The sequence below is a fragment of the Bos taurus genome, chromosome 10, assembly GCF_002263795.3.
Source record: "Bos taurus isolate L1 Dominette 01449 registration number 42190680 breed Hereford chromosome 10, ARS-UCD2.0, whole genome shotgun sequence".
NCBI classification, from domain to species: Eukaryota; Metazoa; Chordata; class Mammalia; order Artiodactyla; family Bovidae; genus Bos; species Bos taurus.
The window spans coordinates 48,147,439-48,161,187 of record NC_037337.1 but is presented as its reverse complement, the minus strand read 5'-3'; the positions used below and the strand labels follow the sequence as shown (position 1 = coordinate 48,161,187).

General features: G+C 36.5%; 1 protein-coding gene across 2 annotated transcripts in view; it reads right to left on the bottom strand.

Moving 5' to 3' along the window:
* VPS13C (vacuolar protein sorting 13 homolog C) overlaps positions 1-13,749 on the bottom strand; it is a 181,339-nt gene that overhangs the window by 55,146 nt on the left and 112,444 nt on the right. For both annotated transcript variants that reach the window (XM_003586568.6, XM_002690847.6), the window contains exons 47-51: positions 10,432-10,544; positions 5,104-5,273; positions 3,522-3,769; positions 2,297-2,526; positions 667-759 (exon numbers count right to left, since the gene is read on the bottom strand). In XM_003586568.6, the coding sequence (XP_003586616.2) occupies positions 667-759; positions 2,297-2,526; positions 3,522-3,769; positions 5,104-5,273; positions 10,432-10,544 (854 nt within the window). The remainder of the gene's footprint in view (positions 1-666; positions 760-2,296; positions 2,527-3,521; positions 3,770-5,103; positions 5,274-10,431; positions 10,545-13,749) is intronic.

The following is a 13,749-nucleotide window of genomic DNA, read 5'->3' as shown; positions in this document are numbered from 1 at the left end:
TTCTTCCCACCTAAACCCAATCTCCAACACACAAGCAAATATACTAGATAAAAATTATCCTGACCATCTGTATACATTTAAAAGTATAGCTCACCCTGAACAACATGAATCTGAACCATGAGGGTCCACTTAAATATGCCAATTTTCAATAGCAAATACTATGGACTACACTATTTGCATCTACAGATTTAGAACCTCAGACATGGAAAATCTGAGGAACTGCATGTACTGAGGCCTGACTATAAAGTTCAGTTCAGTTCAGTCGCTCAGTCATATCTGACTGTTTGCGATCCCGTGGACCGCAGCACGCCAAGCCTCACTGTCCATCACCAGCTCTGGGAGTTTACTCAAATTCATGTCCATCGAGTCGGTGATGCCATCCAACCATCTCATCCTCTGTCGTCCCCTTCTCCTCCCACCTTCAATCTTTCCAATATCAGGGTCTTTGACTATAAAGTTAAGCACTCCTAATCCCCACATTGCTCAAGGGTCAACTGCAGTCTTTCAAAGAAAACAGAAACAAACATTTGCATTAAAGAAAAACGGATTAGGGGTATTTACTGATTACTAAATATGTGACTAGCATAATGCTCTAAACATGAGACAAATCAAAAGATAAGAAAAAGAAAAATTGATTTTCACCCAAATAATATGATAGGCACTAACCTTAATTATAAATTCTTCAACTTTAATATCTATATTTTCTTTTCCTGATGTCTGTGTATATTTTTTCATAAATAGAGAACAGGGCTGTAAGACCTACAAACAGATAAGTGAAATTTACTTAAGGACATGTCTTACTTAATTTGAGATCTTTAACTATCGCCTATTACTAAAAGGAAAAGCAAATTAAATTATCTGAAAACCTCTCATGAGGGCTGTTCCAAACTATGGCAAGTCTACGATCACAGTAAAGGACTTTCAGCAGTTGTGACGAATTCCTTTATGCCAAATTCTTAGGTAGTAATGCACATTTACTAGCAGAAGTCTAAAATATCTTTTAAATGAAACTCATTCAGTTGTGTCTAACTCTCTGCAACCCCATGGACTGTAGCCACCAGGCTCCTCTGTCTATGGCATTCTCCAGGCTAGAATACTGGAGTAGACAGCTGTTCCCTTCTCCAGGGGATCTTCCCAACCCAGGAATCGAACCCAGATGTCCTGCATTGCAGGCAGATTCTTTACCATATGAGCCACCAGGGAAGCCCAAAATATCTTTTAAATGATGTCCTGTGTAAAATATACTTTAAAGATATTTATAAAAATGAGCTAAGCAAGGTCTTACATTTGCAAAGAGGTAAATGAAAAAGGTATTTCATTATAATTTTTATGATCACAAAATTACTAGAAATTGTTATTCTAAATAAATAGTTCTGTTAACATTTTTATTAAAAAAAGACTATTTGGTAAGGTAGGTAAATGAACAGTTTCCCAATGATTAACAACAGGTCAGTCTTGAATTTCCTGTAAGTCCTTATTAGAACAGATTGCAAATCTTCAAATTCAATGATTTATTAAAACTATGAGGCCTATATTGTTAAATATCATTAAAGAAACAAATAAAATGCATCTGAACTGAATGAGGGAATTAATACTAAACAGCTTTCATTTTTAAAAAATTAGGATGAGCTTTAAATAGAAATGATTAATATAAACTTTCTGTGACATGTCAAGACGATCCCACTTAAGAATGTTTCATGATAACGTACAGATTAAGCTCAGCACTGTATTTCTTTACACAAGTCACTTTATCCATCCATTTTTTTGTAAACTTAAAATAACACTGCAAATAAGTCACATTATATAATGATGCTCTTTAACATAAAATAATCAATTTAATATTAAAAACCAAATGGTGTGATAGTTAATTCATTTAACCAAAATCACATTTTTTGACAGTAATGTGAAAGCACCATTGAAGTTAATTTGTAATAAAGAAAAACAATCTCTTTTGGGCATGTGACTCCACTGAATGTTTGGTTCATTCATCCACTCAGTCATTCATTGGATATATAGTGGTGAAAAAAAGCAACAGTTGAAACAGAATATTGATTTGTATGTACTAAAATTCAAATACTGTTCAGCAAAAGATGGTATAATGAAAATAAGTCTGGAAATAGTCTATAGTTCTGTCACTACAAACATGGGTAAATCATTTAACATCTTTGGAATTCAACATCTTTATCTGTATCATCTCAAGCTGGAGTAAATATAGAGCCCTCATATTTTAGGATTCTATGAATCAACCATTTCTGCCATCCTTCAATTCAAGCTTAGGATATAAAGTCATTCTTACTGTGGTAATATTTTTTCCTCTCTTTTCTCTGAGAAAAGGGCAAGCAAGCACTTTAAGATCTCCCAGAGAAGCTGTCATTATCTGTTCAAGTTTGGATGTTGATAGAAAGAAGTCACACTGGAATGAAGCTGTTAGAGCAGGAGCATCAGCCTTTGTCAGGTTGGCAACAAAAACCACTTCTGGATCCGTGATCTTGGCATTTAAAATCATATTTGGTCTTAGAGAGTCATCTGAAGAAACATAAATGGGAACCATAAAAGTTCTAGTAAAGTTAATCTTGTCACTTGTGTATATGTTATCTGTAAGTTTCTACACTGCTTCTAATATCCTGCTGTTAGGGATATGGTGAAAGTAACAATATAAATAACTGATTGGTTAGGACTAACCATAAATAATTATTAACTAATGCTGATTATGTGGGATAATGCAATCTTGATCCCTGTTATAAGACTTTGGCCTAACAGAAATAATCTTGTTTTGAAGTTCTTTTTGTCAGAATTAATGCGTATATGCAATGCATGTATATACATCGGAGTGTGTACTATGCTGCAAGAGCAGGGAAGGGAAAACAGGTGAGGGGAACATCAGGAAGAAGACAAGAGACCTGCTAAAAGCACACAGACCACTTTACTTATTTATTTTGATTTTACCCTAACGTATATAGTCAGTGTCATACAATCTATAGTATAAATACATTACATGTATATATGAATACAGAGATATCATATGCCTACTGTTTAAGAAAGGTAAATGGAAAAATAAAATTCTGACCTTGCCAGTGAACAGCAGTTTTCCAATACTGCTCAATTGCACATTAGAGAGAAAAATGCATGACCTTAGACAATTACAATTTAACAGAGAAAAGAAATGTTAATGGCAGAGCTGGAACCAGAGCAGAGGCTTCTTGGCCCCTGATCCAATACACATTTCTATTCCTGTTGTTTAGTCGCTAAGTTGTGTTTGACTCTCTTTGACAGAGTAGCCCACCAGGCTTCTCTGTCCATACAATTTCCCAGGCAAAATACTGGAGTGGGTTACCATTTCCTTCTCTAGGGGTCTACCTCTCTCTCAAAAATTGACACTTACTAAGGTTTTTCTTCTGAATATATTTAAATTTGAAAGAGTAATTTTACATTCTTAAATGCTCCATTTCTCTTTTTTCCTGTTTGCAATTCTGGTATAATATAAGACAAGTTATCATCTGTGACAAATAAATTCTGCTAACCTTTCTCCATCTTGATTTTTGCTAAGGCAGTTTGTTTCAGTGGAATCTGTGATTCTTTAGTCATATTTTCTGGACTCTGAGGTACAGCCTTGATAAAGAAATCGGCCACAGTCATCAGAAATTCCACACTGGCACATACATACAGCTTGTCAAGAACAGCATCAATATGACTTTCATTTTTGCCTTGTTGGTAACTTATGTCAATCATAGAACTGTTGTTCTCTTGACCATTCTTCTTATCAATCATTCTGAAAAAAATTTATGTACATTCAATATTTTATTCCTGCTAAAACACTTAAAAAGATGAAAAATTTTCTAAGTGTCTTGTAATAGCTTTTCTTTCACCTTTCAGTTTCCAACCTGTATAGAAAACAGATCAGTGTTAACTGCAATCTAATTAGCTAATCAGCAACCAAGACAGGGTCTCCTAACCTCCACAGCCAAGGTTCATGGTAATAAGTAATCATAAGAGCATTTTATAATTATAACGCAATACTAGAAAAACAAATCAATGACCACTGAAAGGAAGTTTGGCAAAACACATTATTGTAGCCCCACAAAATTTAAAAGACAACCTCTTTATTTTATAAAATAAAACCTCCTTGAAGGAATTATCTCCAAAGATCATTCGATACAACTGACTCCCAAGTTAGTCCATGTAATTCAAATCTGGCAGTGTTCATCAAGGGTCTGCAATGACAGTTTCCACACAGCCTCAAGCATGCTGCAAAAAGCAGGCTATGAAACAGAAGCATGGTCTTTATCACCCTCGCCTAGACTGCTAGGCTAGGCACCCTTGCCAAGACACAAAGTTTGCAAACTAGAAAAGCTGGATGCATGAAAGCACTCTTCCCTCATTTATTCATCTCTTAGAAAGACAAAGGGCTCAAGCAGCAGAACAGTTTTTCTCCAAAAATAATCAAGAACAAAAATATTATGTATCTCATTATTTGTGAAAGGAATAAAAATATTATTAGGCCACTAAAGTTGCGTGTCTCTCACTTTGCAATAGGGTGATATGAATTACTCTTTCAAAAATGAGTTGATAAATGTGAAAATTAGGGATTCCATTTCTGCTAAAACTTTTTTTAATCCTGTAGAGTCTTTTCTTTAAATTTAAGTATAGTTGATCTACTAAAACTTTTAAAGAAATTTTACAGAACTGTTTTAAAATATATATACAAAATAAATAAGACAAAAGATCCATAAATTGAAGGCTTTTTTGAAAAAAGATTCTGCCTACTGAAAACAATTTACAAAAATGTACCACTAATGAACCACACACATGAATTTCACTATTAAAATTCTTACATTTTCTTAGTTCCCACTTTTAAGACAATATTATTAAACTTCCCTTTAATTCAAACATAAAAGCAACTGAACCTGAAATTAGCACTATTTCTTGAAGCACTTCAAACTGAAATATGACCAAAGACCTACGTGGATAATCCCAAGGAACAGAATCCCAAAAATGATGATCAAAAGATCCCTTCTGACAATCTGAAGCCAAGCAATCAATGCCTGGTAACAATGCCAAGCGCATCAACCTTTTATATGTGCAGCAAATTGAGAAATGACAAACCTTGATGTTGCTCTCTCAATTCCTTCTCTGAGATCATCAAGAGTGCAGGTCTTAAGTTTAATACTGACATTCATTGAGCCATCCTTAAACATCTTCCCTGAAGAGGCCATAAGATGTAGCCTGAGTTCACCGAGCCGGAAACTATCATTATGAAATGCAAGTTTGGATTCCTGGGGTACATTTTTCAAGCAAAAGAATCAATTATCTTCAGGTGTATGTAATTAGTTTTAAATATATTTCTTAACTCAGAGATTAAAAGCAAATTTTTAAAGTATGGGTATTAAAACTGGAACAAAGAAAAATATGCATGTTTGTGACTGTATATGCACATGCAAATACATACCTAAGTGTGTGTGCTCATATTCAACAAGGGTTAATACATAAAATTTTCTGATTTACAGTTCAATGCAAAAAGAAAATCGGGAAACTGTCAATCAATCACTCTAACTTATAAATATTTAATGGGCTCTTCTGTAAATCACTCTGTGATAGGAACTAAAGGCTTTATGAGAAAGGATAAAGCATGGTACACGATCTTAGTAAGCTTATACTCTAATTGAAAAAAAAAAATGGAAATTTATTACAAAGAACATCACAAGGAGATGCTATAATTTGTAAATAAATAAAAAATGATACATTGTCACTTATCTACTCATACTTACATCTTCCTATATTCCACAAAGAATATTAAGAGATTAGGTAAAGAATAAAAACAGCAAAAGCTCATAGGGTCAAAGAGATAATTGTGGGCTGGGAAAAATTCATGAAGAATGTGAGAACTAACTGAACTTCAGAGAGTGATTGGAATCAAGCTAAGAGGGGTAGAAGGCATTCCAGATGGAGAAAGAACATGAGCAAACAATTCAAGATGCTCTGGGGGCACAAGGTACAGGCTGGCATCTTAGGCTTGAATATTTCAATAAAAGAAAAGTAGGGAAAAGAGTCTAGAAAGAAATGTGGAGGCCTAACTGTGGTCTCAAACCCTCAAGATTTAAACTTTAAGGAAAAACGACTCAATATGTATTCCACACCATAACACATAGCTCAAATTTCTATAGGTATGATGAGACACTAAAAGAACAAAACCTAACCAACCAAGCAAAAAAATAAATAAATAAATAAACCACAGAGAGAGAAAATCTTTGGGGAAGTAGGATTTTCAGTTTAGCAGTAATTGCTCACTACAGACCAGTGAGTGTATTGATATAAAGGTGCTGCTGATGGGCAATTCTTGGCACCATGGTTGTAACTGTCTATCTTCTCTTACTCAAAAGAGTACAATGCATGTAAATGGGACAGAACGAAATTATTATTGGAAACTTGCAATGTCTTTAATTTACAAAAATACAGATAATTCACAAACTTGTGATTTGTAACTTTTAATAGAAATAACCAATGACACATCTACTAATCACAATATAATAGGGTTTCTGGTATGGTTACTGATGTAGACGATTTGGAGGCACTGAGTACATCAATGCTATATATTGTCACCCTGCTTATTTATACGCAGAGTATACCATGAGAAACGCTGGCCTGGAGGAAGCACAAGCTGGAATCAAGATTGCCCGGAGAAATATCAATAACCTCAGATATGCAGAAGACACCACCCTTATGGCAGAAAGTGAAGAACTAAAGAGCCTCTTGATGAAAGTGAAAGAGGAGAGTGGAAAAGTAGGCTTAAAGCTCAACATTCAGAAAGCAAAGATCATGGCATCTGGTCCCATCATTTCATGGCAAACAATGGGGAAACAGTGGAAACAGTGGCTGGATTTATTTTTTGGGGCTCCAAAATCACTGCAGATGGTGATCGCAGCCATGAAATTAAAAGACGCTTACTCCTTGGAAGGAAAGTTATGACCAACCTAGACAGCATGTTAAAAAGCAGAGACATTACTTTGTCAACAAAGGTCTGTCTAGTCAAGGCAATGGTTTTTCCAGTGATCATGTATGGATGTGAGAGTTGGACTATAAAGAAAGCTACGTGCAGAATTGATGCTTTTGAACTGTGGTGTTGGAGAAGACTCTTGAGAGTCCCTTGGGCTGCAAGAAGATCCAACCAGTCCATCCTAAAGGAAGTCAGTCCTGGGTATTCATTGGAAGGACTGATGTTGAAGCTGAAACCAATACTTTTGGCCACCTGATGTGAAGAGATGACTCATTTGAAAAGACCCTGATGCTGGGAAAGATTGAGGGCAGGAGGAGAAGGGGACGACAGAGGATGAGATGGTTGGATGGCATCACCAACTCAATGGAGATGGGTTTGGGTGGACTCCGGGAGTTGGTGATGGACAGGGAGGCCTGGCGTGTTGCGGTTCATGGGGTCGCAAAGAGTCGGACAGGACTGAGTGACTGAACTGAACTGAACTGAATGTTCTTTTTTAATAAGTTAAAATTCACATAATGTAACACTGACTGTTTTCTAAGTAAAATGGGAATCTTAAAGTTTAAAAATAAAATAAAATTTAAAAATAAAAAAAAAATAAAATGGGAATCTGTAAATGGCTACATGACATTGAGGAACCTGAACTTGTGCCAATGTGTAAGTTGAATGACAACAAACAAGGAAGCCACTGCAGTACTGTGTGAGCTAAGAAGCGTCAAATGATGCAGCAGTGAGAACTTCCAGGAAAGAACAGAAATTCACTGAAACTGACAGTACTTGGTGTCCAAATGAATAAAGAATGTCAACAAAGAAGGAAGTAAAAGAAAACAACAGGATTGTAAGGCTGGGCAGCCAGTAGAATAATAGTACCTTAATCGAAATGAAGAATATATTTAACTGTTCATTTTGCATTACATCATTTTCTGACCTTTTATTAACATTAACGTTAAACATTAGAAATTAAGGCTGTCACCTCATACCAGTCAGAATGGCCATCATTAAAATGTCTACAAATAACAAACTGCTGGAGAGGGTACGGAGAAAAGGAAACCCTTCTGCACTGTTTGTGGGAATATAAACTGGCGCAACCACTATGGAAAATAGTGTGGAAGTTCCTTAGAAATTTAAAAATAGAGTTACCACATGATCTAGCAATCACATGCCCATATAGCCAGACAGAAATACATTTGAAAAGATACAAGCACCCCTATATTCATATAGCACTATTCACAATAGCCAAGATAAGGAAACAACCATTGAATGGATAAAGAAGACATGGTACATAAATACAACGGAATATGATTCAGCCACAAAAAGGATGAAACAATGCCATCTGCAGCAACATGGATGGAACTAGAGGTTATCATACTAAGTGAAGTAAGTCAGAAAGACAAATACCGTATAATATCACTTATATGTGGAATCTTAAAATGTGACACAAATGAACGTATCTACAAAACAAAAACAGACTCACAGACATAGAGAGCAGACTTGTAGCTGCCAAGGATGGGGAGTATGGGAGGAGTAGATGCAAACTGTTATACATAGGATGGATAAACAACAAGGTCCTACTGTCTATCACAGGGAACCATATTCAATATCTTATAATACACCATAAAGGAAAAGAATGTAAAAAATGAATATATATATATATATGTATAACTGAATCACTATGCTATATAGCAGAAATGAATACAACACGGTAAAGGACATGGAACAACAGACTGGTTCCAAATAGGAAAAGGAGTACATCAAGGCTGTATATTATCACCCTGCTTATTTAACTTATATGCAGAGTACATCATGAGAAACGCTGGACTGGAAGAAGCACAAGCTGGAATCAAGATTGCCGGGAGAAATATCAATCACCTCAGATATGCAGATGACACCACCCTTATGGCAGAAAGTGAAGGGGAACTAAAGAGCCTCTTGATGAAAGTGAAAGTGGAGAGTGAAAAAGTTGGCTTAAAGCTCAACATTCAGAAAACGAAGATCATGGCATCCGGTCCCATCACTTCATGGGAAATAGATGGGGAAACAGTGGAAACAGTGTCAGACTTTATTTTTTTGGGCTCCAAAATCACTGCAGATGGTGACTGCAGCCATGAAATTAAAAGACACTTACTCCTTGGAAGGAAAGTTATGTCCAACCTAGATAGCATATTGAAAAGCAGAGACATTACTTTGCCAACAAAGGTCCGTCTAGTCAAGGCTATGGTTTTTCCTGTGGTCATGTATAGATGTGAGAGTTGGACTGTGAAGAAGGCTGAGTGCCGAAGAATTGATGCTTTTGAGCTGTGGTGTTGGAAAAGACTCTTGAGAGTCCCTTGGACTGCAAGGAGATCCAACCAGTCCATTCTGAAGGAGATCAGCCTGGGATTTCTTTGGAGGGAATGGTCCTGAAGCTGAAACTCCAGTACTTTGGCCACCTCATGAGAAGAGTTGACTCATTGGAAAAGACTCTGATGCTGGGAGGGATTGGGGGCAGGAGGAGAAGGGGACGATAGAGGATGAGATGTCTGGATGGCATCACTGACTCGATGGACGTGAGTCTGAGTGAACTCTGAGAGTTGGTGGTGATGGACAGGGAGGCCTGGCGTGCTGCGATTCATGGGGTCGCAAAGAATCGGACACGACTCAGCGACTGAACTGAACTGAACTGAACTGCACAAATGACAGATACCTGGCTCAAGGTCCAACGGTAATAATATATGAATACTGTATAACTCTTATAATATGAAACATAACAAAACATATACATGGACATAAACAATAGATATAATACTTACAATAAGTGCTTATTATGGGTATTATTATATTATATGCATGAGTATTATGATGATACTAATCAACTGATATAATAAAAAACATTTATTAGAAGACACTATATAAAAAAGCTTCCTAAAAAAAATCAATGACATATTATGTGGTTCAAATCATAATGACACTAGACCTTGGTTCTTCAATTCACTCATCAGTATCCTTAACATATCATCTAATAAATAAAAAGTTTATTCAAGGAAAACATAATTAATGCTTATATATCATAGATAATCATAAATTTTAAAATAACCCTCTAAGGTTCCAAAGCCACTAAATTATTTTCCTTAAATAGTTAAATATGCATGTATATATAGCTCTGTAGTAAAACTGTACATATAGCTAATTATCCACATATAAAATATTTCTCCTAGAGCTAGGTCTAAATATTTTAGCACTGATATTACTTGGAAAAAAGTAAAAAGTTTTCCTAAGCCTAGAAAGATTAAAAACACTAACAAAGTGCAAACAGAGAGCAAGACCAATGCATACTCTGTAGGCCAAATAGAATTTAACAGAGATCAACCTTGAGAAGAAGAATCACATCAAAAAAATGACAATATTCTAAAACTGAATATCAAGAGCTAAGGACTTTCTCCTAGATATAGACATTAACTACATACCTGGCTGGTATCATTGTTATACAGTACAATAGAAAGAGATTCAAAGTGAAAATCAAACTGGAGAGTGACACTCTGGTCCAAAGCAAGCTTGGGGTCTGTCACATCTTCTTGTTCTAATGGTTCAAACATAAATATGAAAATTAGTAAGCTTTTAAGTATGTATATGACTTTATACATATTTTGTATACATAAAGCTAGGATAATAATGTATGATTCTAAATTTATATGATACTTTCAAGAATTATTTAAATCATGATGAAACAATGAACAAAAATAGCAATATATTTCATAAATATTTAGTACTGGGCAAAATGTACACAGACTATCTATATTAAAAATAAAAAGACGGCCTGGCAAAGACTATTAAGACAACTTTTTTTAAAAAGCCCTACAAACGCAAGTCTACTTAATTGTAGTTTATAATTATTAAAGCATTTCACTTAACTGGTTACAGGCTATTCTCAAGAGATTATGAAATTGGAGGCAGAGAAAAGTAAAATAATTTGTCCAAGAGCAGACAGCTAGTCAGTAAAAGATCCTCTGCTAGTGTAGTTCATGTCTCACTATCTTTAATTACCTATGACATCCAATCCATTACCTTTGATAGATAAAAGCAGAGTTACCTTTGATAACTCAAAAGCAGAGTTGAAGAGACCTCAAATATAATGTGGCACAGGGAGTCTCTGGAATTCTGAGGTGAAAGAGACTTCAAGAAGTAATGCAGTCTTATCCCTCATCTTTAGACAGAAACTTTTTAGACAAAGAATACATAATGCTTTCAATCCTGCTTACAAAGTGATTCTGCAGTCTCTTTTGGAGATGGATTCTATTATTTTGGTCATTTATAGGAAAGTCTATTCTTACATGTTACTGCAAGAGCAAGCACAGCATAGCTTTAACTACATTAAGGCTTCTCCAAGTTGGAAAACGCCAGGCTTTTTCCCTTTACCTTTCCCAAAAATAAGCTACATTCCCACGTAGTTTTTCCATCAGAACTTGTTTTGTTTTCCCAAGTGCCACATTAACTATACAGCTTGAACCAGGGACACAGACTGACCACAGGTGAATATAGTGAGATTGTTAACCACATAAAGCTTGCCTGCTGCAGTTTATTCGTCCATACAGTACACTATTCCTGTCTGACTACAGCAACAGCCTACGTATCTATCACTTGTCCGCACGGCAGCATGAACTCAGCCTGGGGAGAGATGCAGGGAGGCCTCACTAAATTCATATAGTGCTCATAACTATCCTCAACCAAAAACCTTATTTTGCTCACTGCTCCAGGCATTTGTTTTATGACTTCAAAACACACCAGACCTAACTATAGGAGAAGCACTGCTGGCTTAGTATAGTTACTGGCAGCTTGACTGACTGCTGCCATAACTAACAGTCAATGACTTAAATGTGATAAAAGCACAACAGTCTGGGGTCATTTATTAAATGGACAAGGAACACTCCATCTCACTTTAGCCATGAAAATACTAACTTATTCACAGTCTAAAACAAAACATGATATTCACATAACAATTTTAAGTGATGAAAAACAGTGAAATTATAAAACTATTCTATATACTTGGCCAAGACAGCAGAAAGGAACCTTGTATGTTAGAAAGATTGTCTTTTAAAAATAGCTGAATTTAAAAGGTTCAGTGCCTTTGAAAGATAACAATTTTAATAATCTGGAAAATTCCCTTCTGTATCTGACTGTATCACTCCCCAGTGAAGACAGATAAGCAAAGCTGTTACTGCATCCCTACTTTGCTTTTTCTCTCAAAGTATACTACTTCAGTTCAGTGCAGTTCAGTGCAGTCACTCAGTTGTGTCCGACTCTTTGTGACCTGATGAACCGCAGCACACCAGGCCTCCCCGTCCATCACCAACTCCCAGAGTCCACCCAAACCCATCTCCATCGAGTCCATGATGCCATCCAACTATCTCATCCTCTGTCGTGCCCTGCCCTCAATCTTTCCCAGCATGGCCAAAGTACTGGAGTTTCCGCTTCAACATCAGTCCTTCCAATGAACACCCAGGACTGATTTCCTTTAGGATGGACTGGTTGGATCTCCTTGCAGTCCAAGGGACTTTCAAGTGTCTTCTCCAACACCACGGTTCAAAAGCATCAATTCTTCTGCACTCAGCTTTCTTTATAGCCCAACTCTCACATCCATACATGATCACTGGAAAAACTATAGCCTTGACTAGATGGACAATATCTTTGTTGATAAAGTAATGTCTCTGCTTTTTAACATGCTATCTAGGTTGGTCATAATTTTCCTTTCAAGGAGTAAGCGTTTTTTAATTTCCTGGCTGCAATCACCATCTGCAGTGATTCTGGAGCCCAAAAAATTAAAGTCAGCCACTGTTTCCCCATCTATTTGCCATGAAGTGATGGGACCGGATGCCATGATCTTCGTTTTCTGAATGTTGAGCTTTAAGCCAACTTTTCCACTCTCCTCTTTCACTTTCATCAAGAGGCTCTTTAGTTCTTCAGTTTCTGCCCTAAGGGTGGTGTCATCTGCATATCTGAGGTTATTGATATTTCTCCCAGCAATCTTGATTCCAGCCTGTGCTTCTTCCAGCACAGCATTTCTCATGATGTACTCTGCATATAAGTTAAATAAGCAGGGTGACAATATACAGCCTTGACGTACTCCTTTTCCTACTTGGAACCAGTCTGTTGTTCCATGTCCAGTTCTAACTGTTGTTTCCTGACCTGCATACAGGTTTCTCAAGAGGCAGGTCAGGTGGTCTGGTATTTCTATCTCTTTCAGAATTTTCCACAGTTTATCGTGATCCACACAGTCAAAGGCTTTGGCATAGTCAATAAAGCAGAAATAGATGTTTTTCTGGAACTCTCTTGCTTTTTCGATGACCCAGTGGATGTTGGCAATTTGATCTCTGGTTCCTCTGCCTTTTCTAAAATCAGCTTGAACATCTGGGAGTTCGTGGTTCACGTATTGCTGAAGACTGGCTTGGAAAATTTTGAGCATTACTTTACTAGCCTGTAAGATGAGTGTAACTGTGTGGTAGTTTGAGCATTCTTTGGCATTGCCATTCTTTGGGATTGGAATGAAAGCTGACCTTTTCCAGTCCTGTGGCCACTACTGAGTTTTCCAAATTTGCTGACATATTGAGTGCAGCACTTTCACAGCATCATTTTTAGGATTTGAAATAGCTCAAATGGAATTCCATTACCTCCACTAGCTTTGTTCGTAATAATACTACCTCAATGCCCCTTGAATTGGGCAAATTCAACTTTCACAAATAAAGGGCAAGCATGCATCATGCAGGCAACAAGAGGTGGGCCCTCCCTTT